Below are 27925 nucleotides of genomic sequence, written 5' to 3'. Positions count from 1 at the left end.
ATTTGCAACTTATCACGGTCGATGGCACCGACCGATGATACCAGTGATCCAGCAAATGGGCCTGCAATTTAACACACTCCAACTGAACAAGCGACGGCCCGGGGAGGGACCGCTGATCAGGATTACAAAGGCAAGGCCCCAACTGAACAGTGGGGTCCACCCCCGCGGGTTTGCCACTTGAACAGGATTACGGAGGACGATAAATGCAGGTCCCTGTCCAAGTACCGAAGTACCAATCGGACAGCATTGCAGATCTGCGACTCAGGTATCACCAGCGCGATGACAACTCTCGCGATTCGCGACAAACGACGAGCAGTTGTCGAGTAGTCACCAAGACAGAGGTGTCCTTGGGGCGACTTACGAATCCAAAGAGTTGTCCAGTGCACGTTGACCCGCACGTACCCGGAATACGCGCGAGCGAGTACGCCACGCGGCAGTTTGAAAGAACTGAGCGATCGTGAACCGATAAATCGCGGGAACATTTTTTCCAGTATGGTAAACGAGGGTACCAAGAAAGACGAGATTTATATTTTTCGTTCCAAGATGGATAAGTATCTTTGTACAGAATGAGCTCACAATACACATAACATAGGTATCTATCTTACGATTAACTAAGGCTAAAACGCACGCATCCCGCGGTGTCCCGTGATGTCCCACGGTGTCCCACGGTGTCCCACGGTGCCCCCGCGGGGGAGTGTTAGTCCAGTCTAGATCATCCAAAATTCTTTTGTCGGCTTTTGGTGACCCAAACTGGACTGGTGCGTAGTTCTTAGCTTGGTATCGTTTTCCAAAGATCAATCAACTGATTAAATTTTGGAAAACGATGCCAATTACCGGGTCTCACCACGAGGAGGTGACTACGCAAGAGACCCGCCCACGAAATATTGAACATGAGTTATATAATATTCAGTAAATTAATAGTTTAATTGTTGTAAATTAATAGTTTAAATGTTATAATAACAGCTCAATTGTTATAAAGTATTCATTTAAATTTAATAAATTATTAGTTAAAATGTTATAACTTACTAACTTAAATGCTATAAATCAATAGTTTAATTGTTATGAATTAATAATATAAACGTTCTAAATTAATAATTTAAATGTTATAAATTAATAGTTTAAATATTATAAATTAATAGTTTAAATGTTATAATAACAGCTTAATTGTTATAAAGTATTAATTTAAATTTAATAAATTATTAGTCAAAATGTTGTAACTTATTAGCTTAAATGTTCTAAATCAATAGTTTAATTGTTATAAATTAATAGTATAAATGTTCTAAATTAATAATTTAAATATTATAAATTAATAGTTTAAATATTATAAATTAATTGTTTAAATGTTATAATAATAGCTTAAATGTTATAAAGTATTCATTTAAATTTAATAGATTATTAGTTAAAATGTTATAACTTACTAACTTAAATGCTATAAATCAATTGTTTAATTGTTATGTATTAATAATATAAATGTTCTAAATTAATAGTTTAGACGTTATAATTTGATAGCTTAATTGTAATAATATAAAAACTAAATTACCAGTATGTCAACAAAAGTTCTTGAAAGTTGTCGATGTTCACCACACGAGAGTTCAAGCGAAAATGCGCTCGTGCCCAAGTCGGTTGTTCCTTATATACTATCCAATGACATTCCTCTGTCATGAGGATGACTGTTTTTTTTTTTTAACGTACGCGACGAATGAAAGACATGAAAAGTGATTTTTCTGTTATAACACAATCAAATTAAATAATTTTGTAATATTTATTGTAAATTATCGTCTTTGGTAATTTGTTACAATAGTCATTTTTATCATTTTTCTATTTTTTACAAGGTAAAACTATATTTTCGCTTCTCTGGTACTATGTTTTGAGCTAAAACTATGTTAATCTATATTAAATGCTAGTTTATAAGAAGAATAATTGTACTCTAATGGACAAACATAAAGTTGATCAGTGGTCAAGACTGTATATCCATTTCAAAGAGAAAAGAATTCATACAATATTTCAATCTGTAATAAGTGATTACAAATTTTTTTGGAATTCTCCCATAAGATTTTTTATTTTTCCCACCTGCCACGATATTTTATAACAATTTATAAATTTCAGCAACTGAATTGTATATGCATACAATTTCGTAATTTTTTGCATATAAGTATCGTTATTCCGTAATTATCTATTAAATATATACATTTAATATATTTTCACACGCGCGCAATTCTGTTTTACTTTTTAATATAGCGTTATATTAAAGTTTTACTCTATTAATTTAATTGCTTGCGTTATTTTATTTAACAATTTCGGTTTGTACTTAAAATACATTTATTTCTACCTGTCGCAGGACAATTACGTAGTTCATATAATTAAATCATATTGATTCTCGATGAATGTTTATTGTAACAAATGAAAGATTTTTATATATTTGTCCGTGGAATTCTTTTAATACTGTCGTAGTAATTATTTACTAAAAGCGAAACATGTTTCATTAAATGGAAAATGAGGTATTTCACGATACTAAGTTCTGGTATAGTCTGACCATAAACAAAATGAATGTGTAATATACAACCAAGGAATTTCCAAATCCTTTGACAGCCAAAGAATCCTTCGATACCCAGCGTTACTTTTAACATTCAATCACAATTTCCGTAGAAATCTTTCTTCGCAGATTCGATCTTTCAGTGAATAATTTTTTGATCCACCACTCAATAACTTGTCAGCGAAATAAAGTCACGAACGTGAACGAAACATCTCGCTATACGTATAATTCTTCTCATCACTTGTCTGTCGTACATCGCTAATCATCGACAACTAGGATTGACACGAATCTGTTCTAGCATAATCAATCATGTAACCAAGACACGGTCGCGATAAACGAAATCAACGAATCGCCAGAGCATCGGAGCGTGTCCTTGCGCAATTTACGTGAAAAGCCGAGAAAACGAATATCAACGAATGATAATTAACGAGCGTTCGTTAGCAGGGCGTAATTACAGCGGAATCGATTAAGCGCGAGGGGCACATCGGTATTCCCGGCTGTTCTTGGAGCTGGGGATAACGCCTGACGAGAGAAAATGATAGCAGCAAGCACGAAATAAGGAGAGTCAACCCCAAGAGCCCCGACACGAGCCGTATTGGCATTGCTGGCAGATTCAATTTAAGATAGCCGCGAACTCTGGACTCTCTGAATACGGCGTGCTATATTAGAGTTCGTGGAAGTTTACTGTACCAACACCTCCCCAACACATCCATAAGGGGCGAGAGAGCCGGTTGAATTATGCTTCGCGGCGTTAACCATTCGCCCACGATGTATCCGGTGGCTTCATAATTTCTAATGGACACGCAAACATCGTTACACGCCGATTAAGGACTTAACAGTGTGCTTTTTTCGATACAAGTGACTAACATGGTCGATCGACTTTAATGTGGCAGGATTACGTTATGGTTTCAGGAGATCTGTTAACTCGGCTCGTGTAATACAATATTTAGAATGTTACAGGAAAAAACAATTTTGAAAATTCCGGCAATGCGTGATAGTAAAATTATCATCTACACATCCGATGTAACGGAATAGGACGAGTGGAATGTCTGAGCACCTCGATCGGTAGACTGCGGATTTCTATGGATTTATGCGATGTTTAGGGATGTAAAAATTGATTTGTAGAGTTCGTACAGTATACAAATATTATATAAAATATAGTACGCTGTTTCTCGTCATTTTGGATAGGTAAAATAGGTTTTTAATTGATAGACACAGGTATAAGGATTTTCGAAATCCTTAAGTGGGAAAAGAATTTTTGCAGGTCACTCGTTCGGTTAGAAGTATTATTTTCAAGTACAGAGGAAATATTTTGAGATATTTCGATATAATATAAATAATTATTTTTAAATATTAGAAAGTACGAATATATTCGGTCAGCCCAGTGAGCAAATGATTAACAGGAGTAGATATATCCGTTCTCATCGATAAAAGGTAGAATATCTGTTCGAACAGCCATCCAGTTAGTCCTCCTTCTAACTAGCCGTCACGAAGATTTATCGTAATCGCGGATAAATCTGTCACATTTTGCCGACTGCTTGTGGAATTGTACGCGATATTCTTCGGCGTGGAAACAACTCGTTGTCGCACTAAGGCAGATAATTTGTTACAAACCGAGATTTTCAACTCGAAGGATTCTCTGCACCCGTTCACAGGGATCGGATCTTTTTCACTGATTCCTGTTTACCGAATCTGTGATAACGAATCAAATTTTTCAGGTAGGCGTTATCTCGACGGAGATTTTTATTCGGATTCCCTCGACTGGGTTGATTTGCGGCGTCATATGTCTGCGTCCGTCGTCACAGTTGCGTTTGTTGAATCGATTGTTTTACAGTCGAATGCGAAACAAGCTCGGTTATTTCTATAAATATAGTTAAACTTTGGTAACTCGTATTTCAAAGGAAGAGAGTCGAACTATGGTGGTTTTTCAATTTTTCCAGCAAGATAAATTTAACAAACGAAATCGACCGAAAGAGGATTTATAGCATAAAGTTAACATCCTATTAACTTGATTAAATTAATATTTTTCAAATTGTAGAGGCTAAAATAGGAATAAACTCGGCTTTATTTACTTATAAAAATAAATGACAGTTTACACGAATCAGTCACAAGCCAAACGGATCGATTTCTCTTTTTCTAAGTTTCTCAATTTTATTAAAAAACTGCAAAAATCTTGTACTTACCGTTCATCGTCGTTACAACAGTTAATATTGTATCCATTCTTGTCGTCGTAAATATCGTGTTTGTATATGTAACTTTAAAACATAAAAATGTTACCGTATTTACTGATGAATATTTCTACTATTCTCCGAAACTGTGCTCGTTAGCATCGATCATTTCTGTATTAATACCATTTATAATTCTCTGAACAATTTGATATTCAGAATACGAGCCAAGAGATAATATTGTGGAATAGGCTGACAAATTAAGTTTTACTTGTCATACTTAGCCGTTGTTCTTCGATTGCGTGGAGCATGATTACTAGTTTATTTACACGCGATAATCCCTACAATCTCGATGTTTTATATTACGCGCGCGTCTAAATTTCTGACGTGTAACACGGACGAGTCTGGTCGAACAACGCGATAACTTATCTTGACGTATTTCCAAACGAAGTTGAAACTATGGCGAAAAGTTTTTGCTTTGGCGAAACTATTGTAATTCCACGTAGTTTCGCGAAGCCTAATGAATGCTGAAACGTTTGTTCGAACTTCATTTTATCTAATTTCAAACGAGATAACTGGAAACTCTGTTGATCTTATTTCACGATAGATCGTTCCTTATTTTCCGCTATTTGACTTTTCTTCTTCGTTCTTGGGAATTTAATCTTGAAATCTCTCGATACTCTTCCTTGTTTCACTATGTTAACGCGAGCTACGTTAGGAGACTTAACGTGACCATATCTCGTAACATAAATCCACTTTACTTCCCTACTGTGTAATCTCGCAAGTCGAATTCCTATTTCAACGAGAGACAACCATGTTCCATCCCCGCATTGATTAAAGTTTTAACCCCACGTGATTCCTAGCCAATCTCACCCTTCTTCCCTTCGAACGAGCCTTTAAGATCACATCTCTCTGGTCCGTGGTGACCCCCATTGACCCTTATCTATGTTCCCGAGAGCAGATCTCGTTTATTTAACTGGATCTATGGTTGCACTCGAAACCATTCGTTTTTCTTTTCTCTCTCTCTTATCAAATCTGTCGTTTTTTAATTAATCCTAATAAAGGCTAATAGTGTACATTCAAAGAAATGGTACTGTGACTTTTTGTAAAAATATTATTAGACCGTGTTTTTCCATAATGCTGTTGGCATGGTAATTTTATGCAGCTTTTGATGCTTATTACTTAACGGTGTTTCTTCTTCGATCATACTCTTGTTTATTCTTTTCCTTGCATATCTAATAATTCACTAGATAATTCATGAAATATACAACACCGTTAAGTTCTATTAAAAATTATACGATTTTTCTGTACGAACTACTGTATCACTAGAAATTTGCTTCCAGGAAGATTGTTTATTTCTACGTAGAACAATAATTAAACGTTTAACTAATAACGAACGTTAATAATCAAAAGACGGGGATGACATCATTATTATACATCAATAAATTAATATACAATTAATTATTATACGTTCATATGATATATTCGTGTAATATATTCACGTGATACTATTTTTGTATGGAACGAATAATCCATATAACTGAAATGCGTATAATTAACTGTACATATAGTGGAAGTTCACTCGTTCTCTCCAATATCTACGATTTCTCGTTCGAATAATAGAAGTTCAGATGAGTGAATTCAATCGGCAGAACTTCAATTAATCGGGCGCTAACTAAAATTTCCTTTTCATAAATGAAGTTCGAATAAGTGGAATTGTACGAAATGACGTTATTATTCTCCTCCTGAACTAGAATTTTCTACGTGTATCCGAGTTGTTGAAGCATAAACTAAAAATTGTTGACGCCGAAAGACATAATTAGGTTGCTGCATACATTCTCATTATATAAGTCGATATAAAGCGTGCTTTTAGAATTGAGTGGAGGCGAAAGAAGATATTTTCATTGATCTCCTAATGATCAAGCGTTAAGAAAGGTTTTTATAATGACAGATTTGATGTCAGAAGATTTTCAAACCGAAGACGCTAAATAATAAGACCGAAGGGATGCAATAAGCTCTTTTTTTTAAATGACAGCTTCGAAAATTTCTATGAAATTTTACTATCCCAACAGTCGTACCATCATAATTTTACCATCTTGCTACAGTAATTAAATTTTTAATGAAGTTTCAAAATGTTTGATATACGATGTACACACAAAACTTTTCTATGGTTAGTGTTGAAATATTTTCGCCGGTCATCCTGAATGGACGTCGTAAATGGAATTTCTATTATATATATATGACTTGACTCGAGAAAGGATGTTCTCCAGAAAATGAGAAACACTGATTTTGGATATAATCAAATCAAATTTCTGAGCGAGGAAAATAACGCTCATAAAACAGCTTCAGGTGTTCTTTGTTTCTCATTTTTAATTCTTAACCCTGGAAAATCAACCTTCGTATCAGTGCACAATTAACAATGAGGTGGATTTGTAGGATGCAGCACAGTATCAAATATCTCTATCTCAAAAATCGATATCTCGACTCCTAGCCGGTCGAATTACCAAACTAAATGAATAAGATTTTCATAATCGGACGACGAGTGTCCCTTGCAACGTAACTCGAACATCGTGATTTTCAGTTTGCTTCATCAGGGCAGACCTGAAAAACACGTCATCTAGTCATCGTGAAAGTTTAAAATCTACGATATAAATATCTACATTTCGCAGAAAATAAAAATCTCAACGCGTAAACCATCGATTTATGCAACGTCTAATTAATACGCGGCTAATGTCAGACCCTGGAAATAGCGCGCGGCATTTTCCATTCGCTACACGGCGCCCATTAAAGACAAATCCTGTCGGTCTGAATCGATCGAACTCATCGAGCACCGAGCTTCGAATTCTGGTGGCTGCTGGTGAATCAGAGTAGAACGGGACGGGTTTGCATAGGATTCTCGCTGATCTAAAATTCGAAAAGGACCGGGCGGACGATGACAGATCAATACACGCCCCATCCTTCTCTTCTCCTTTCCCTTGCTGCTGCTCCTCGTCCGCGGAGAATCTTCCGCCCTTACTGCAATTCCTTTCGTGCGCTCTCCCCTATAATGGAGCGCCATAGAAGCGGGCTGTCTTCTTCCCCAGACTGATCCTTTTATATGATAATTGCAACGTATTTGCCAGAGATCGTGTATAAACTGGCGGGCTTTATTGGGACGAAGCACAGTGCATTGTGGCCTGGCCGCAAGGTCGACAGATTCGAGTCACCCATCCCTCCGCGCCTTTCTCCGCTTTCTTCCGCATTTTCGTGTCTCGAACATCTTCGTCATCTTTGCTAGACGCTTTTCCGTACAACCTCTTACCACTCTCCCTTTTTTCCCCCGCTTTGTCTATCTGACCCTCTCTCATTTCTTCTACCCAACCAGGAAATTGTGATTTCTTGCTGTTTCGATTTTTTCAGAGACAGCTAGGAGGGGAATGAGATAGCGATGAAAACAGCTCGATAGGAATGATCTTTCGTTCCCAATGGACTGCGCGTGTTACGTGAATTTCGATAGAGTTTTAACATCGTTTTCGTGCAGCAAAGGGTTCGGTACATATGATGGACTTTGACGTATCTCTCCGGTTTGTTATATTGTTAATAAGAACGACTGTTGGTTCATGTAATGGTAGTTTATAATATGACAGCTTTACGATTTCAGATTAATAAGAAATTTAGAAAATTTTGAATTATAATTGTATATTCATCTATCACAAGGTATATTTTTATTGTAATTGAATGAATTGAGTGAATTTGTAAAGAATATTCATTGTTAGATATCAGCTGTTCTTGCAGTTAGGGGAGATTTAAGTGCTAAGATGTATAGAAAGTACGTGTATATAGAATATATATGGAACTATATAATATAACGTGTATATAGAAATGCAATACATACACGTTACTAAACAGTGAAGGAGCTTATACATAAATTTTAACGTCACTATCATAAGGGGCGAAAATACACGACAAAAGTTCTTTAAAAAAGTTTGGGAACTTGTAATTTGTCCTCTGAACCTATTTAAAAGTTTCTCTATTAAGATGATGTATTTAATCTACTTTGCCGCAGAATCATTAATATCAAATAGCTTTACAAGTTAGCCCTGCGAAGCATACTGTAATCTCCGTGCATTATGGTCCTTCTTATATTATATATAATTATTTATTAGGATACAGTAAATATATTCACCGATCGCGTTAAAATATCCTAATATATATATAAATTATAATGTGCAGTTATTGAAATTATTCTCTTAAAACGACATTTTAAATGAACGTTTAAAGTGTGAAACATATAAAGGGGGAAAATAAAGATAGTCGCACTTTAGTTACCTAAAAGTGTAGCTGGTAGTTGATTATTCATAGTGATGCTTAAATTATAACATCAAAATATGGAAACATTATATCAATTGAATCGCATCAACCGAAACCATTTAGTCTGTCCACTTCGGCATTCCTCTCGAACTGCATTAAACTTTTCACGCTACAATATCCTACAATCTCGCCCTACAATTTGTTATAAAATTGAAATTATACCAAATTTATTACGAGCTATAAGTTAATACATTATTGATGATAGACGTGAATCGACGTTTTCATTTTATGATCGTTGAGGACGTGAAACGTGAATCGACGTTTTCATTTTATGAACGTTGAGCACGTGAAACGTGAATCGACGTTTCTCATTTCATAAACATTGACGCATTTTCCAAAAATATGTTGCAACTGCGGTAACATTTGTTTCACGGCGTACCGTCAGCAACGTTAATGTTACTACGTCCGGACATCAGTAGGAACAGCTCTCCAACCTACTCTTGCAATTCTCCAAACGCATTAACCTCAACCTTAACATTGTCTAACTTTTTAGCCACCAAAGGTGACCACCCTTGAGAATTTCAACAATCACGATCGGTTCATCGAGTGTTTAACGATTAAAGATTTCTCGTGTGGTACATCCAGGCAACGGTAGAACGCTGGCATTTCTAATTTATCCATCTACACACACAGCAATTCGAAAGCTCTCTTACGAGGCCACTAAATATTCATGTAGAGTCATCGCGAAAGAAAGAAGAGTAGCGGAACGCCCGGAGGGTTCTAAGCAATTTCAAAGAAAAGATTATGTTTCCGCGGACAGAGGCGAATGAGAGTGGCTGGATGCCGCAAGAGCAGGCGTGGGGGGTGGATCGTCGACTAACAGGGAGGAGGAAGAACTAGCGAAGGGGTGGAAGGGCTCGGGGAAAAAAGTGAAACTAATTTTCGTTCGAGCCTGAGCTCGCTCTCTCTCTCTCTCTCTCTCACTCGATCTTTTTCTCTTCTTTCCCTGTTCCCTGGGTTGGTTCGAAAAGTTTCCCCTGCTTACCTAGCAGGAAGTTGCTTGGTATCCGCGGTACGTTAATCCCGCAAATAGATGACTTTACGAAATGGTACGAGGCTGTCTGGGAAAACGGCGAATCCCACGGTAAAAAGGATAAGCTCGCGCAGCCCGCGGGATGTTGCTCGTTCTACCTTCTCAACCATGCTGGAAACGTGCCGCCGTTTTGTAGACTGCTAGGATATCGGTCTCGTGTTATCTGTACGAGAACCTGACAAACATTCCTTCGTGATTCCGACCTGCCGCCGTAATTCGTTGAACTACGTTGCTCCGTGCAGCTTGAGGGCTGCGCCCGCTGGCTGTTGATTGCAAAACGGCGGGGGTGGAATCTAGAAATTGACACGTGTTACGGGGAACAGATGGCATTTGTTGGTCCAGAGCGACACGTAGTTTTGTACCATGTTTAGTGTGCCTTGAGCTTTTGGTCGATATTTGTGCCTGTAGGATGTTGGACTTTTAGACCTGTTCGATGGGTCGGAGGATTAAATAAGATTGCAACGTTACGATTATTATTTTCGCTTTTACAGTTACTTTCTTGCGGACTTATTAGCGTGCGTGTTAGTAGATGGTTATTTGAAAAAAAAATACGTTGAAATGCAAGGTGTGATTTATTTGGTTATGAAGATTGTTAGTCTTAACGGTTGTTAAATAGAATGCTTTATTTTAGTTGTTTAAAATAAGGATAAATGGATTTTTATAAATTACGACAGGAGCAAACATATTATTAGAAGAATTATTATTTCTAAGCGATTAAAAATTTGAACGTCGAGTTGGTAATAATTAATTTTATAGCATATTCTCCTACCTTCAAATAGCTGATAAATTCATTTATATCTTCCTTCTCTATTAAATATATTTCTACGTAAGTCGAACTTCGATTCGATCTCAGCATGAACAACGATCCATTTACAGAGCTGCATGTTTTTCGCATTTTCAGAGTGTTTTGTGGAACAGCTTACAGCTGCGGATCAAATTCTATTTCAAGTCGTATCCTGGACCTGGCACCCGTTGTTTTTAATTTTCCAAAACGTAAAAAATTCCGCTGGCAGAGGTTTTTTTCAGGCGTTTCCAGCAGACCCATTTTAATCCACGGCACGTTGCAGCCGTTGAAACGGGTGGGAAGCTCGACCGCTTTCACAGTCACTTAGTTCCTCAAGTAGAGAGAGGGATAAGAAGGACAGAGAGGGTGGAAGGAAAAGGGCCAGCAGAAGAGCACTTAAACACTCTGACGGTTAAATTTAAACTGCCCCATGTTGCGCGAACTATCATCCCTCGGTGTTGATCTGCACGGTAATCTCGAGATTCGACTGATGCTGTCTTCCCACTTCCGCTCTCGGTTACTTAACCTACTTTCCCCTGATCGTTTCCATTCCTTCGTTGAATGTTGCTGTTCATTGCCGTTCTTTTGTGCTTCTTTCTATTGCGTGAATTTGATTCTGTTTTACACTGTTTAACTGCAAGCATTGTGGAAGAAACTGAAAGATAGTTTCATGAAAAATCGTTATTAGCAATTACATACTTTTTTTTTTTAAATGATAGAATTTTACTATTAAAATATTGACAATGATACGTTCGTCGATTCAAATTTCAATAATTGCGCTGTTAATAAGTTTCATTTTATTGGTTCAACGATTATTCCTAATTTACGTGGAACATATTTCTTCATCAACTTCCATATTCTGTAACTAACACTGTATCTTCTTCTTGGTGCTGCTTTATCTTCCAATGTTTTATTACTGCACGTTATCTATTAGTTTCTTTCCTATTGTTAATAATAATAATTAGACCAGTAACACGTGATACTCAATTGTTTCTATAAACGTATTATTTGCAGGAAAATAATAGAATAAGAATTTAGAAAAATTCAAATATTCATTCATCGAGTTTTCTTTTGTAACAAGAACTAAGTTGTTTCAGGTGCAGCGGTAACTACGCCGGATCATCTGCTTCATCGTCCTTCTCTTCACTCACTTTTTCCCTTGTTCCAATTCGTTTCCCCATTTCTTCCCTTTCGTCCGTGTCATACCATCTACCTTGCTTCCTTTAACCACTAGCTAGAGTTCCCTGGACCCGCATCCAATTTACGTGCTATTCCACCTGTGTTTATGAACCAGCGTGTATTTAGACGTGTTCGAGCGGTGTGCAGCAGCATAAACGCTTGGATGTTACGACATAGCAGAAACATAGCGTTTCACCTCCGCGACAATCTAATGGCTGTGGCAAACGAAGGACCATCCAGAAGAATCCTTTTACTTCGAGTCTTCTTACAGACTCAAATAATCCCTTAAGCATCCTCCATTGGATACAATAAACATTTTGAAAGCGTCCAATGATACTTTTATATTGTGAAAGCTTAATAAAAGATTAACGCTATTATAGCTTTTATTCCTCTACAAACATCAATTTCCTCGTAACCAACGAGAGTGCGATGGTGAAAATGTGAAAAAATTGCTTATAAATAAAGGTTTTTTGAAATTTACTGTTTCTGATTCATTACACCTGTATTTGTCCATCATGTATGAAAAATAACGTGATTTGTGTTTATCTTTTTCAGAAATATAAAATCGCGAAAAAAAAAAATGTAAGAGGAAAACGGATATGAAAAATTCGAAGCGTAATTGATGATATAGCTTGTACACTTTTATTGGAACCTGAAATCGATTTTTCAATTTGTATAGAATTGAAACTGTTCTTCATACGTAGATTTCTATTCTATACAGGATTTTTTTATTTAGGATTAGTTTCTGCCGTATAGTTACTCTTTCCCTCTTAATATCCTCTAAAATTCTAACGATCGACGAATTATTTCGTGTTCTACGAACTTTTTTCATTCTACGCTTCCAGAACCAACACCGAACAAAATGGGAGAGTATACGATTGATTAAAAAATTTCCTTTACCTCCATTGTACAAATCATTATTTTACTACTTTGATATCGATAAAAAAAAAAAACACTTGCTTTTATGTGCATAATAAAATAACAAAACTGACAAATGCAAATACGCTGCATAAGGTATACACGTAATAACGAAACCATAATTTCATTCGAAATTCCCAAACGAAACGATTGTCGTATCTGTAAATTTCTCTCTAACGATAGTCTTTCATCTCTGTTTCAGGTAAGTGAGACGATGCAACTAATCGCCGAGCAGAAAATCGACGACGAGGTATACGCTTTGACTGGTAAGACAATGCTCTCTGTTTTTGAAATTGTCGCGCCAAGGAAGGTGGTCGTTCCTCGCGAAATCCCATTATTAAAAAACGAGTGGTCGATGCGCTTTGACGATTAACCTCCCTTTTCGTGCTCGTCCCTCGCCGCGTTGTCGCTTCAATTATAATTACGGAATCGCGGGACCGTTCACAAAGCGACAATAGAGAAATGCCATTGTCGTGGAGCGGAACGTCAGAACGTGGCGGGAACAGAGGAGAAGGAAGAACGTGAGAGGGTATTAACGAGAGAAAGGAAGAGGCACGTAGCTTGTTAAATAAACTATCGTGAATGTGGAGGATAACGGGCGCGTACAAAAGGCTCGATTATACTCGTCTATCGACGTACGCTTGATACAAAGTAACGAGTTAATTAAAAAGCAATCGGTTCCTTTTCAATTAACGACACGTTTCTTTGGCTCGACCTTGCGTAAGATTTCCCCTCGTATGAATTCTACTCTTTGAACGTTGCCGTGCTGTTTCAAACGGCACGAAGCACGTGAACAATTTCGAAAAATATATCCCGAGATTGTTAACGCGCCGAGAATAAATATCTTGGCAGGAAAAATAGTAGGTTAACGAATGTAATTTCACTCGCAGCACAAATACCGTGGAACTGTTTGATAACTGGGTTAAAACGGCAGGCCGAGTTATCCGCTCGTTGCAATTAATGGCTGGGAACATTTTCAGGCAATTTTCTTCCGCGATTCAAGCGAAGATTTCGTGTTCGTTCTTTAAATGGTTTGTACTTGAACATTTTATATCCTCTTGCGCAGGAATTTACCGATTTCGTTGAATCAACGAGTTTTAGACGTTTGCTCTGGTATTCGTACTAATTGTTAAGAATCACATTTCTTTGTTTTCCAATTGACGAAGTTTGAAACATTTTGCGCATTTTAAAATAAAAATTCACAGATAAAAGTATTCGCGAAAGTTACGATTTCCAGTAGATTCGGACCAAGCTTTCTATACTCGCTAATTTTTACCAATGCTTTGTTTTTCCGAGGAATATTTTGAATTGTTACGAATCGTTATAAACATTGACGTGACCACATTTATTTTTTATACCACTCGCAATTAGTATCTTAGAACTAAAACTGAATAGTTTAGAACGTAAAGGACGATATATCGCGATTATTGAAATATTTTCTGCGCGCTTTCATTTCAAGAGGAATCGCTTTAGAATGGTAATTGCACTTTGAAGTATTTTATACCGTCTCATCTTCGAGGAACCGTTTCAAAGTTAACAAATGATTATCTGCGGGTGACAACCTAACACGACACGCATCCAATTCTATGTAAAAGGTTTCAAGTCCCGCTTTCCGATATTCAAAGAAGTTTATGCATCGTACGCTCGTGCTTGTATATCAGTGCTTCCACACTGCCGATTACATCCACTCAATCTGTCAAACTGTCAGCATTTTTGTAGATACGTTCCTGACATTCCAAGAACACTGAAGAAAACATACACGCATATTTCCACGACATTCACCGTTTCTATACGTTTTTCAAAATCTGCAAGGCAACCTGCATATTTAATTAAGCATGCAGAATTGTAAAAACGTAATATTTCATTCCCTAGACGATATTATGTGAAAATACAATTTTCCAGTACCATTGTTTTCTAATTTCTTTCTGATGCAAAGTCGTGTCTTGATAGCATTCAGCTCAGAAACTGAAAATCCTACTCGAATTTATTTTATACTGCTGCTTAACACGGTATCAGTAAATGATTCTCCTTTTATCAAAATATTCCAGAATTTAACTTTGGTTGCACCTGAAAAATTCTTCATTTTTATAGGCTGCATCCTTTCTACGTAACACGATTCATTTTCAACTAACAATGAGTAATAGGATCAGCAAGCAATTTAATACTAATTTAATCAAACACTGACCCGTTGTTTATTTATTATTAATCTTGTTAATTAATATACGTAACTTTGCATTACATCCATTCATCACATAGTTCATTACGTAGTACGTAGTAAAAAATGCAGCAAGAGTCTGAAGGATAAAGAACAGTAAAATTACAGAGCAGCTAGTTGCGACAGAAAATTATAAGATAATTATAATTCCGACTGACAATGAGAAAGGGGATCGTCAGAAGATTGAATTTCGCCAAATATTTACTTGTCATTTATTTATTCCGAAACCTGTTAAATAATATATATATCTATTATTATATATATATATATTTTTTCTCATTTACCAGAAGAAAGGTGCATCAAGAGTCTGAAGGGTAGGAAACAATATCGCAAAATTGCAGGGCGGCTATTTCGCGTTGCGACAAGAAATTCTTTGAAGCAACCCCTTTGTTTCGCTTTCCTGGCCGTTTCTGGCCACGCGCAGGCTACAGCGAAAGGTTCCCCAGAGAATAGATGCTCGTCATATCGGTATTTAATCTAGAGCCTTCGCTTCGCATTCTCGGCAGCTTTTCCTCGCGCCACTCACGTTCTCTACTCACGTTGTCTAGTCACGTGTACACGGCTATGTTTGCAAGCGTTCACGGTATCGGTGTTTCTCATCGCGCTCATCCCGCACTCCTTTTCTTCGTTCTATCCCAGCCGAGGCTGAAATCATACTCGATTGAACCTATCTTCTTCGACTGTGTTCCTTAATCGAAGTCTGAACACGTCTCACCGGAAGAAAAGGTGGAGGACGATTATTATTAAATGATATTTTTATACACCGCCTTTATAACGTTCTCAGTTATTGATAGTTGGAAGAGAGTCGATAAAAATCGCACAAGTATTGTAAGATACGCCGTGGATGAAAAATTTGGAAACGCTCTGACGTTCTTTATGTAACGTAATATAACGTTAGAGTGTAATTAATGAATACGATAATACGAGGTTCACGGGTGAAGAATATACGTTAGATTTCTCCTGTTTTGTGAAAGAACAATTTTAAGATTCGATATGCCGTCGGCCAATCACACGTCGATGCTATCTTTGCATCTGATTCTGAAATTAAATATATATTTTTATCATCGGCCTAGGCATCTAAGAAATATCATTATAAAAATATCATATTATGAAATAATATTATTTTCCATAAGAAAAATATTTTCGAAAGTAATCGAATCTCTCAAATTTTCGTATTAATTCAAATCTTCTTCCTTTTAACCATCAAATGACACGATACTCAGGAAATCGTTCTAAAAATTCATACATCCAAAAGAAAGTTACAATTTTCCTCGGAACACTAACAACGAATAATTGCTTCGAATAATATATCGAAGAGTATAACAACATTTATTCGTACAATTAAAAAAAAAGAAGAACTAACTTCGTTGTTACGTTCTAATTTCAAGAACTCTATCTCGAACTAGTATCTGTGAATGCTGATCGAATCAAAGATCCATCTTTTGTTAACGTCTCTCGTTTCTCGTCGAAACGTACGATATTACGCGAGACGTTAGAAGATGACCCAGTTAACGAAACTATTATATGGAAATAGCAGAGTATGCGCTTGACAGATGGATGGTGCTGTGCTTGTGGATATTTACAAAAGTTAGCGCGCGTGGGCGACGGTGGAGGTGGATGCTATCGCGGGTGAGTGCGTGTCAAGAGGCGAGCGAGTGAAAAAGGCGAGTAGGTGGTGACGAGAGTCAAAGAATGTATTGTCGTAACGAGTCGTAAAAAAGAAGCTATAAAAAAAGGTTAAAACTCACCTCGACCTGACCAACGGTGGTTAGAAATCGTCGGTGAGAAGAGGCGTTCGCCAGAAGCGTAGAAAACGACTTCGCGTGGCACCATTCTGCCGCTAAGATCATCAGAGATTGCACCAGTTCATGGCGGATGCTTTTAAGGGCGCGTTTAACTCCTAACGGATCCTGCGGGAATCGATGAAATTGCTCGTGCATTTCATTTCTTCTCTTCTTTGTTGCTTTTCTTTTTTTCTCCTTGTACTTCGGAGATTTATTGATCCACCTAAGACCTCGTAACTGAACGCATCTCGCGAGCTCAGGTTAATTCTTGCACGGTCGTATTTTATTTATCTGTCTGTTGATTTAACGCGAGGGAAGACAAATTTAACGTATAGCAGTAAATATGGAATAAAGAATTGAGCTAGAAATCGCTGAGAAGTTGAAATTGACATATTAGACAATTTTTTACTTCATCCCGTACGCGGTTAACTTATATTACAGAAATTTGTATAAAATATAATTTCAAAGTACAAGAATTTTATATAAAAGAGACACACTTTTATCTGACCAGCGATTAAACGATAGTATAATTTATTTGATATAATGTAAACGATTCTTTTTATTTACTTTTACCTTCCTCTTTTATTTTCTCATATTCTGTATAGCATTAAAACAATTTCTTAATTTGTGTGATACGATATAACAAACTTCCATTAAGATATTCCGGTATGGAAGAACTAAGATCTTTGGAAACCGGCTGCTTTTGTAATCCGTAATGCTTCGTTGCATGAAGAAGTGGAACAGAAGCACAATTCCGGCGATAGAATCTCGAAGGTTTCATAGATAAAAAAAAGTAAATACCAATGTTCCGTATCTCCATTGGACAGCGGTATAAAATTATTTTCGATAAGAAAAGCATAGCAATCTGTGAAATTATACGTAATTTATAAAAGATAACATCGATATAATGCATAAAAACGTGGATAGCGTGGTACCAGAAATTCAGAAATATTATAATTTTCCATAATAAATTTGAAGGTAACATATAAAATGTCAAATAACTATAACGATATTCATATAATATGTCTACTGCACAACAACAGATGTACATTATTTCCATTTGCTAGGGAAACGCGGTGGATTTTCTGCCTAAATTCAGACTAGCATAATTTCTTTGAGGCAGGCTTTATGGTGGCGTAAAAATAAATTCTGAAGACTGAAAAGACGTGTTTAGAAGCATGCAGAGCCGTCTTTACGGGCAGAAAGACGTGTTCACATAACACTGTGCGCTATTTCTTGCCTTAAAACCACTGGTTCGCGTGATCCTTCTTGATATCCTTACAAGGACACGTTGTTACCAGGAATAGGATAGGTACTGGCGTGCGGGAAATAGCTTGACCGGCTTAAAAAGAAAGTTATTAGAACTTTAAACAACACGATAAACCATATAACTATCATCAACGTAGCTATTTTGTTCGGTAGTCTTGCCGTTTCAGTGTTCTTCTCGCAAGAAAGATTGATCGAGCTTTCGTATTTTAGATAAATAATTTCGTATTTTCGTGTTTCGTGTATGGCAGTAGAATGGGCTATACGATCTTCGAGATTTTGATGATCAATCATACTGATTGAAATTGTTTAGTCTGGGAATTGTTACTCTTGGTATTGTTCCCAATAACGTTATTTCAATCGGTATTATTTTAATTTAGTTTATTGTTCCAAGTAAAGTTATCGTAGCATTGGCTAACGTTGGTTTAAATAATATTATTCCAATCGATGTTATTTTGTTCAACATTACCCGACTCGGCGTTATTCGCTATTGCGTTAAAGATTTAGGAAATAAAACAGACGTTTCTATTACCTTTTTCTACTAGTTAAGTTTCCCAAATTGTTGGATATTAGGGTTAAGCTCGATTCATTTTAAGTTTAAGTGACAGGTATTTTCATTCTGCGTGATAAAATATGATCCTATACGAAGATCAAAGACTCCTTTTCTTATTAGATTTTAAAATTACATACAGGATTTTACGATTCTCTTCAACGTTGGAAATTAATAGTCGCAATACTAGCTATGTTATTGGATTAAGAAACATGAGTCTTCGAACAAACAAATTTCCTGGATTTATTATTTATTTCGAAAAAGTTTATGTCTGTAGCTCTAACAGGTTGTTTTCCATTTCAACTACGTTATATTAAAGCCTTACTAGCCTTTAATCATCAAATAGCATAAAAATCGAAAAATCAATAAAAGAGACCATGTTTTTCCCCGGCATATTTCTCGTACATTACATCAAACAAATTACACTGCGAGTTTGATTTACATTTTACGAAAAGAATCGCTGTTATTTCTCCTTTATTCCACAAGTCTAACCACACTTTATGCGCTCGGTCACAGCACGCATGTAAAATTCGTGTGCTCTTTCTCAAGTTGAGAAGAACGTTAGCGCGGCCCACGTAATTCACTGGCCGCGTCAGAGTGCAGCGTGTATAAGTAAAGTGCAACTACGTGAAGTTTTTCCTAAATGAACTCTGTAATTTAATGCGACGTGTGAGCGTTCGCTGTCGTTTCTCACGACCGGAACAATATCGTTACGTCGTTCCGATACCTGTTTCTAAAGTGGACGTACGTGCCGTTTCGATCCGAAATAATTTCATTGCCAAGATAATTTCGCGTAATCGATCGAGGCCGTAATTCACCTAAACTCGAAGCAACCTGCGCATAAATTCCGAGGTAAAAACGGTCTAGACGTTTTAAAAGAGAGATCTTTCGTAAGGCTTCTCTTTTAGAAGGAACGTCGGTCCTTCACAAGTTCTTTACGGATCGATGAAATATTCTATGGCAACGATCGCTTCATATATAATTTTATAATTGCAGATAATTTTCCTTGCAAAGGATCCAGTTAGCAATTTTTTTAGATCAAAATATAAATTAATTAATGGACATCAAGGGCCGTTAATTATTGCCAGTGTCGTGTGATAATTAAACTGCGGATATTTATCTTAATATAAAATTCATGTTTTACGAGTACAGAGATGGAATCTAAATGGAGATTTCCTTTATTGAAGCAATTAAAAGCTCCATAAAGGAATTATTCTCCATTGTACATTATACATTATCAAACAGATTACAATTACCTTTACAACAGATAATTTTTTTATGCCATTAGGTAGCAATTTTTGCGAAACGAATAAGTACGAATAAGGAAAAAATAGAACATTTCCTAGATACATGATTAATATACAAATATTGTATTTTATATACCATTGGAAATTCTTTGAACTCAATGCCCGTACATTTCCATTTAGTTCGTGAAAATTAACCGAATATTTTAGAAGAAAATTTTCATAACTGTTCGAGAGCAGAATTCAGAAGAAGTTGGTACGTAATCCCACATTTTACCGAAAATAAGAAAATAATTTTTTAACAATATCGTACGTTCTTCGCATTAGTTAAAATTCTTGTCGAGAGTCTATTAAAATTCTAGAGTCTAGAAGCGTTTGAGTCTAGAGACCTCGATTGAAACACACATAAGCGAGATCATTCTGCGTTGGCTGCTCAAATCTCTCGCGTTGGGGAACCTTCGCGCTTAACATTGTTTCGAGAACGGAATAATATAATTGATTTCCATGTGGCAACGTTCCAGACCTGCAAGAAACGGAATGGGGCTTCGGAAACTCGGTCCTTGTCCTATTCTCTATCTCCCTCGTCCTACCATAGGCGAAAGCAAATTTGTCATCGACGTTTGGACAGGCTTCGATGCCCGTTTTCTCCACGTCTCATAATTCTTCAACATCCTTTCCAATTTCGCCGCGATGTCATCGATTCGCAGCGAACCGAAGTAAACTGTTCTTTCTCTTCGATGGATTTTCATCTTCTTACGATCTTCTTTCGATTCTCCTCGAGATTTAAGGCTCCGTCTTTCGACGATAAGTTCGTTTAGCTTCGCTATTCCCGCTTTGAGTTCTTTGTCACAGTGTTACGATAAAACTTTGAACATTTTGGAAATTTACGATACAATTTTTGAACATTTTCCTTATTTTGCATATTTGACGATATTGCTGATAACAATGAATAATATTGCGTTCTCTCGGAATTTTTAACTTAACATTGCTGCTATCGACGACTGTCGTTGCTGTTCCTACGATACGAATCTTCGATCAAGAGCTAGTGCCTGCGTGTAATTCGCTTGCTATTTACTATACGGAAACGTAATAGCCCTGAACGCTTGAATTCCGTGGAAAGTGCCTTAGAAGATGAAGTAACGTGTATCGATTGCAAGCGGAAAGTGTTGCAGCAGCTAGCCTCGTTTAAAATTTACGGCCAAGTTGAAACTTTCGCCGAGAAGAATGTAATCTTCTTGATTGATTGACTCACTTAGGTCGGGCTGCGTAAGCGGGCGGCGTATCGTCAGGTAGTTAGTCACTTTTCCCTTAATTATAAATACCAAACCGATCATCATGAATTAGATTAGCTCGCACTGAACTGAAACCGATTAAAGTAGATTCGCTGACACGCCGACAAACTTTCTCGATCAATCAACGGCAGTGTACAAATTAAGGAAATTCCTCGAATTTGAACAACCAGTCAGTCAATTAACGCGATTAACGAATCATAGAATGTTTGTTGCTCGATATTCGTTTTATATACTTTTATATCGTCTTAAGTAGGTACTTAATTTTTGTATAGTCTTGATTGAGTTTGATATTTTATGGGGTGTTTTATAAGGAAGATGTTGCTTTCGCTTGTATTTGTATTTTATAAATAATTCATTAATATTCCACGTAATTAGACCAATTTTACGTTTGCTTTTTGCTAAGTTTCGTGATAATGCTTGTTCGAGTAACATTTCTTCGCTCGTATTTGCAATGTTAACTATTTACGATTACGTTAAAATACGAGTAAAATTTACGATAGTAATTAACGTTTTAAACATCGGTATGAACTTTATAATAAATTCAGAAGCGTCTCTGCGCCCTTAAATTCATTCAATAGCCGAAGCTGACGTCGACCTAGCTAACCTGAAACTTTTCAAAAGCGTCACCTACTTCCCGATAACTTTATTGAATGGAAAGTTTCGAAAAAGCTGGGATGCGCGACAAAACCGAAAACCCCGGTTCCTGCTATTTCTTCCTTTGACAAAGGAAACTCGGCAACAAAAGGAACTGAAACTTGTTTGGAATGAAAGCTATATTTAAAAGTCAGTGGCTTGTTCCGAATCAAGAAATTCCGCGGGGATCGCGGATCTGGAATTTTTTCATTTATAGTTTCACCGATGTTAACCAAACAAACTGGACATGAAAATCCGCGTACAGCAGAGACAATTGAACGTTCAAATTCAATTGATAATAGAATTTGAAGAAATGAAAAGGTTTCGCCATTCCTGAGCTAGAAACTTCAATAAATAGGATACTGAACACGAGTAAACAGCAAGGAAATAATCGAATTCAAGTCTAGCATAAAGTTGAAATCGATTTACCCGAGGCAAGAGGCCGATTTCTTACTTCATCCTTACAAAATTGTCGAAACTCAGAACGCACACAATACTCGTCCAAACAAAGGGAATTTCTTGCTCAAACTCGGCAGCAGTTTTAATCCAAAGAACGAACAAACGAAACGTCGGACAGTGCCGAGAAACGAGCAAACAATTGTTCCATCCGGGAACGAAGCTCTCTCTTTCTCTCTGCAGTAGTCGAGGATCTAAAACGCGCGATATTTGCCAGCAACCGGAGCGTCGTTGAAGTCGTGCCATTCGCGAGGGACAGGGCGTTGTAACCAATTAACGCCAGCAACAGCGGAAAGGATAGCTCTGGCCCGCTCGCAGGTAAATCCGGTCGAAGACAACCGCGTGAGACACAAAGTTTCTAAAAAGGCCGTGCATCCACCGGTTTCGGCAAGCCCTTCCTCGCGGAAGACCTAGTTAATCGTGGCTGCGGAAACCGAGTCGAAACTTCCTCCAACGGCGAATAGGATGGCGGCTAATTGTTAGCCGGAGCGGAACGCCCGGCGTGCGCGTAAAATCGTAGGTAGCTTGGTTGCTGGTCGGAGAAGAGAACCGGGAAGGTGAAAGACAAAGAGGGGAACAGAGAGGGAAACAGATTGGAGTACTTGAAATTCTGGAGTGGCTGGCAGAGTTCGAATAGTTTGTTATAATTAGCGACGCAGACGGTGTCCAGCGGCGTCGTATCAGTCCGAACGATGAGGCTAATACGCGCGGATCGGCTCACTAATTCCAAATCGAGGTGGAACTGCAACTTCAGGATCGTACTTCGATGGCGAAGAAACGAGGCTGAACCGAGATCCCAGTCTCTGCAACTATTTTAACTCCGACCCAACAATCGGATCTCCATTTGCTCGGACCCGCTTTCCCGATCTCCGAACCGCTGGCCCTTTAATCCGCGTTTGTCCAACGTGTTTGACCTGGAAACTTTGTTCCGGTATTCGTTTCAGCGCCGCTCCAATTTCCGTGCCTCCGGTTGGATATAGTTGCCTCCATCACCGCTCCCAACCTCCTCCACCATCTTCGTCTCCACCTACCTCTTTCGGATAATCGGATTTCCTTTGATCCTTTCGCGAGACCCTGCACTCGTTACTTCCTGCTTGTTCTACGTATTTTCGAGCGGTTAATTGTTTGCGTTCAGGGACGGTCTTGTTCCATCGTTAGAAGATGATTGAGTTCGATCGATGACGGTCGAAAGGGAATGAAGAAAAAAGAAAGTAAGATTGCGATTATTCGTTGAAATTTGATCTTGGTTTAATCGTAGTTCGTTCAAATATATAGTGTATAGTATAGATTATCTATAGCGTTTGTTTGAAAATCGCATGACAAGGATGATCCTTGTTCGCGTTCCCCTTTCTTCGGCAGAGCAGCACGATACTCTGGCATTTTTCATTTTTGCTCGGTATATCTGAGTTTCTATAAACGGAATATTTATTATGTTGCACAATTCTTAAAAATGCATCTGCGATTATGTCGCAGAGGGACTATATCTAATTAAAACGTGAAGTTGTAACACCTGATAACGCTAACATTTTTATAGAATCGTTTAACTCTTATCCAACCGTAACACGAGATATGGATCGCGTTTTAAAACACTGATTTTTATCATATTTGGTTGTAGAAAGCTACACGGATAAATTTGATGCAATTAATTTGCATTATCACAGAATCGAAAATTTAATTGTTTTAAAGAACAAGTGATGCATACTATTAAAACATATATATATTCTAAAATCATTTTTCAAACGTTTTAGCAAGAAGCCCATGAATTTATATTTATCGCGCATAATTTTGCTGCTGATTCTCGCTACTAAACCGTGCTTGATACTTCCATTTTATTTCGCGCTACGTGGCATTAAAAAATTATCGAGAATTTCAATGTTTCCCGTTGATATTCGAAAACATTTCACACGATCCTATTAAAAACAGTGGAAGTACGCGGTAAAAAATTTGTGACAAATAGCAAGGCGAGAGAATTCAATTTTTCGTACGCAACAAACGTAGTGTAATTGGAAACAATCTCGCGTGATTCATTATCCGTGGAACGGTAGACATTATCAGCTTTCAAATCACCGTAGAACGATTCGTGATCATTCTAATGGAAACTTCAATCCTTTTTCACCCCCGTTCATTAACGGTATGATAAAATGTTTATATCGATTTCCCATTAATCCCGCCTACTGGCAACGGTATACATCATTTTCGTAAATTTGATGCTCGTCGGAATGCTGACGGTAGTTTTTAGTTTTAATCGAATACGAACTGGAACCCGTTCATATAGTGTATAACCGAAATCATTCGGCACGTATGCAGATACGATTGAATTTACGGCGGTATTAGTTTATGCTACTATTTCGTGCGCGTACACGCCACCGAAAACAGTCAGATATCATGATGATTAATTGCTTTATCGTGCAACCAGCTTATGGAACATCGTTGAATCAACGTTAGGGGCATCGTCTAACGTTTGCCCTGTTTAAACTACGAAGCCGTGAATGCGAATACGGATGCGATTAATGGAAAGGTAAATAATTAAAATTCTGTTCGTAGGCAGTTATATCGTATAAAACAATCAATGGTGGCGTTGATTAACTTCGTAAATCGAGAAAGGGAAAAGGGACGGTGTTGCAGATGTTATCTTTTAAAGCCATGGGATTTGCAATAAATGAACTGCGAATAATGCATGAAATTCTGTGAAATTCGTGAGAACCAATGACAAAGTTATTTCGCTTCTTAACAGCGTTTATATATGAAGATTTATAGCAAATTTCTATTTCTTGCTGTAATATTCCATTTCTGCCTCTAAATTCAGACTTCGAAGAGACGAAATTTCATATACACCGGTGTTGTAGTCTTCGGAGAAATTTTCTTTTACCAACGTTTCGTGGAAGAAAAGCGATTGAAATCGACAAAGTTGCTCGCTTCCGTCGTTCCATATCCTGTTCGAATCAAGCAGATAAAGAACACAGAAATTGCACGCAAACAATCTACTTTGACGATCGAGCAAAACCTCGCCCTCCCACGGTACTCGCAGTCACACGGGTAACTCCACCGGAGTAGAGAACGGAAGTTAGCGCGTTAAAGTTCGATCGAGCGCGAACTCCAGGACGCGCCAAAAAGCTCGCCACGCGGCGGCAGCGCAAGAAGCATGGGTGAAGGGCGGCGACCAGTCTCGTTGGAATGCAGTTCCAAGGGGTAGAAATACTAAATCGTCGTACAAGAGAGCTGGCTCGAGTTCGAAGCACCGAGTGAAATAAAGGACCCGAAGCCGGAACTTATCTTCGTCTCCGCAGTTCCGCAAGATTCATTCGGTGGAACGCCGCCGGGTGAGAAAGGATCCCGACCGTAGTCGTAACAGCCTCTAGCCACTTGTCGAGGACGAGTTACTCTCAACCATGCTGCCAGAGGAGCAGCTTATCACGATTACCGGACCACGTAACAATATTAATCTAAAACTTGTCCGTTGAAAGTTCACCGGTGTTTTCCCCCTGCTGTCATTTAATTTTCTTCGAGTCTCACGCCCTCCACGAAAAGGAAGAGAAGGTGTGGCGATGGTTCGCGGCGCTTTTCGTCACGCGGCTACTTCTTCTTCCACCTTTTCTGCCCTCTATCCTGCCGGTTCTCTTACTTTCTTGCCAAGCTTAGCGAGCCTTATTTAAAGTCCTCCTACCCTAGGTTCGGGCCAGCTCGGCAACTCTTGGTCGAAGTGGAAGCCAGGCCTCGCTCGACTCTGATCATTTAAAAGTACAATTTGTCAATTTCTTCGTGGCGTAGCAGGCCATTGGCACGTAGCCGATGCCCTATTCTTCCCAGGGATCTGGCCCGGTCTGCAAATTACCGTGTTTTCGAGTCGACCTGTCAATGACCGAAGACGAACTACCACCGAATTTTACTAATTAATGTTTACCCGCGCCGGTTACTGTCGAAAAGTTTCGCCTGTCGTTTCTTGCTCTTCCAACATTTTTTTTCCTCCTTTCTCAACTCCTTCGCAACCTCCTACCGATATTTCTTCGTCCCCGTCCCCACCTCGCCGTGCTTGTCTTTCTTTCTTTCGACGATCGTTCACGCCGAAAACTCGCTTCCGATCATCCCTTTTGAAGGCTGCGAAGATCTAGTTGGAAAAACCAACCTACCGCTGGTCGATGATTAATGTCCACGCGATGACGTCAAGATTGCCGGCCAGTGACGCAAGATTTTTGGAGGAAGAGCAACGGGACTGGTGAATTCGGAAGCTGATTTACGAGGCTGCAACGTCTCTCGTTAGTCGGAGCGTTATTGATGGCTGGGCGCGGCTACTTACGTGCCAGCTGGGTTGTAGAAGCCGAGTTAGGTTGGGTAACTTGCTCGTCTGAGCTACAACGATACCATTCAAGTGAAAGTTGTTGCTTAGTTGAAGTTTATTATGCCCCTACCTGGGACATCCTAATGCCCCGAGGATCGATCTACGTTGGATCCTGTGATACGGAAACTGGCCGCTGAAACTGGCAAACCTGGACCCTCTCACGCAATAATTTAATTTATCCCATAAAATTAGTGAACGGACAAAAGACTTACCACTTAAAGATAGAGGGTACAATTTTGTCGATTTTCTAATTTTAATGCCACTCTGTGATTAAGGGGGGGGGGAGATTTTTAATACGACGTAATTGAAAATGGAATTAACTCGTCAGGTTCAAAGATGTAGGCTTTTTAAAAGTAGTTGATGAGTATAATTAAAGTAAGCAGTATTTTAATATCTTTATTTTAATATCTTTTTATTATTATAACGAGCAACATTTCGAATGTTTTGGAAAAACGCTTCTTTATTATTTGATTTATTGAAATTGCTAACTATATTTGAATATTAACGGTGTCGGTTTGCTGAAACGAGCTCGAAAGATTTTGAAGGATAACAAGAAATATTCTTTATATGTACGTAACAGATACAAACGCGGAGCTTTTTGTTTCTACCTTGTTCCTTCTGATATTTGAAACAGTTAGATATGAAACAGCTCGAGTACCTTTGTGATCATGGCCCCTGATCCACAAAGACTCGTTCTTTTATAACAGACACGCGTTATGAAACCGATTCTTTGTTTTATGAAAAAATAATACGACATTACCCACTGTACAAAAACAATACCACGTAAAGTCCACGACTTTGCGACAGAACCAATATTGACGTCGGCATTTTAATAACTTCTTTCACGATTGTGATATAATACGTTTGAACTCGATATCGATCTCACTGTCTTAACAATTCTCCATTCTCTTTCTCGTTAAATAATCTAATAATTTCGTTCTTTTGAACGCTTCAAAATTACACATCATAATCATTTACTTTATAATTATATACCATTGGACTACCGCATATTTATACATTTACATAAAAATGCGTGCGATACGTATATGTTATATATAAAAAATATATAAAATATCCACGCTGTAGCACTCGTTATAATATTTTACAGACGATAAAAGTCTCTGCTTAGATCGCATTCTTTTAGTTGCCCTCGTAAAAATACGAATTTCCATAGACATTCGCAATCT

The 27925-nt window shown here is 37.9% G+C and overlaps 1 protein-coding gene across 3 annotated transcripts in view; it reads left to right on the top strand.

Annotated features, from left to right (window-relative positions):
• LOC122565939 (E3 ubiquitin-protein ligase MIB1) overlaps positions 1–27925 on the top strand; it is a 674113-nt gene that overhangs the window by 547493 nt on the left and 98695 nt on the right. Inside the window, exon 11 of one of the 3 annotated variants that reach the window (XM_043722493.1) lies at positions 13165–13183. The exons of the other annotated variants lie outside the window; for them this stretch is intronic. Coding sequence (XP_043578428.1) covers positions 13165–13168 — 4 coding nt within the window. The 3' untranslated portion in view covers positions 13169–13183. Of the gene's footprint in view, positions 1–13164; positions 13184–27925 lie in introns of those variants that run through there. 3 annotated transcript variants of the gene reach the window in all.

This window comes from Bombus pyrosoma, linkage group LG3, assembly GCF_014825855.1.
Source record: "Bombus pyrosoma isolate SC7728 linkage group LG3, ASM1482585v1, whole genome shotgun sequence".
NCBI classification, from domain to species: domain Eukaryota; kingdom Metazoa; phylum Arthropoda; class Insecta; order Hymenoptera; family Apidae; genus Bombus; species Bombus pyrosoma.
This window is presented reverse-complemented; position numbering and strand designations above follow the sequence as displayed.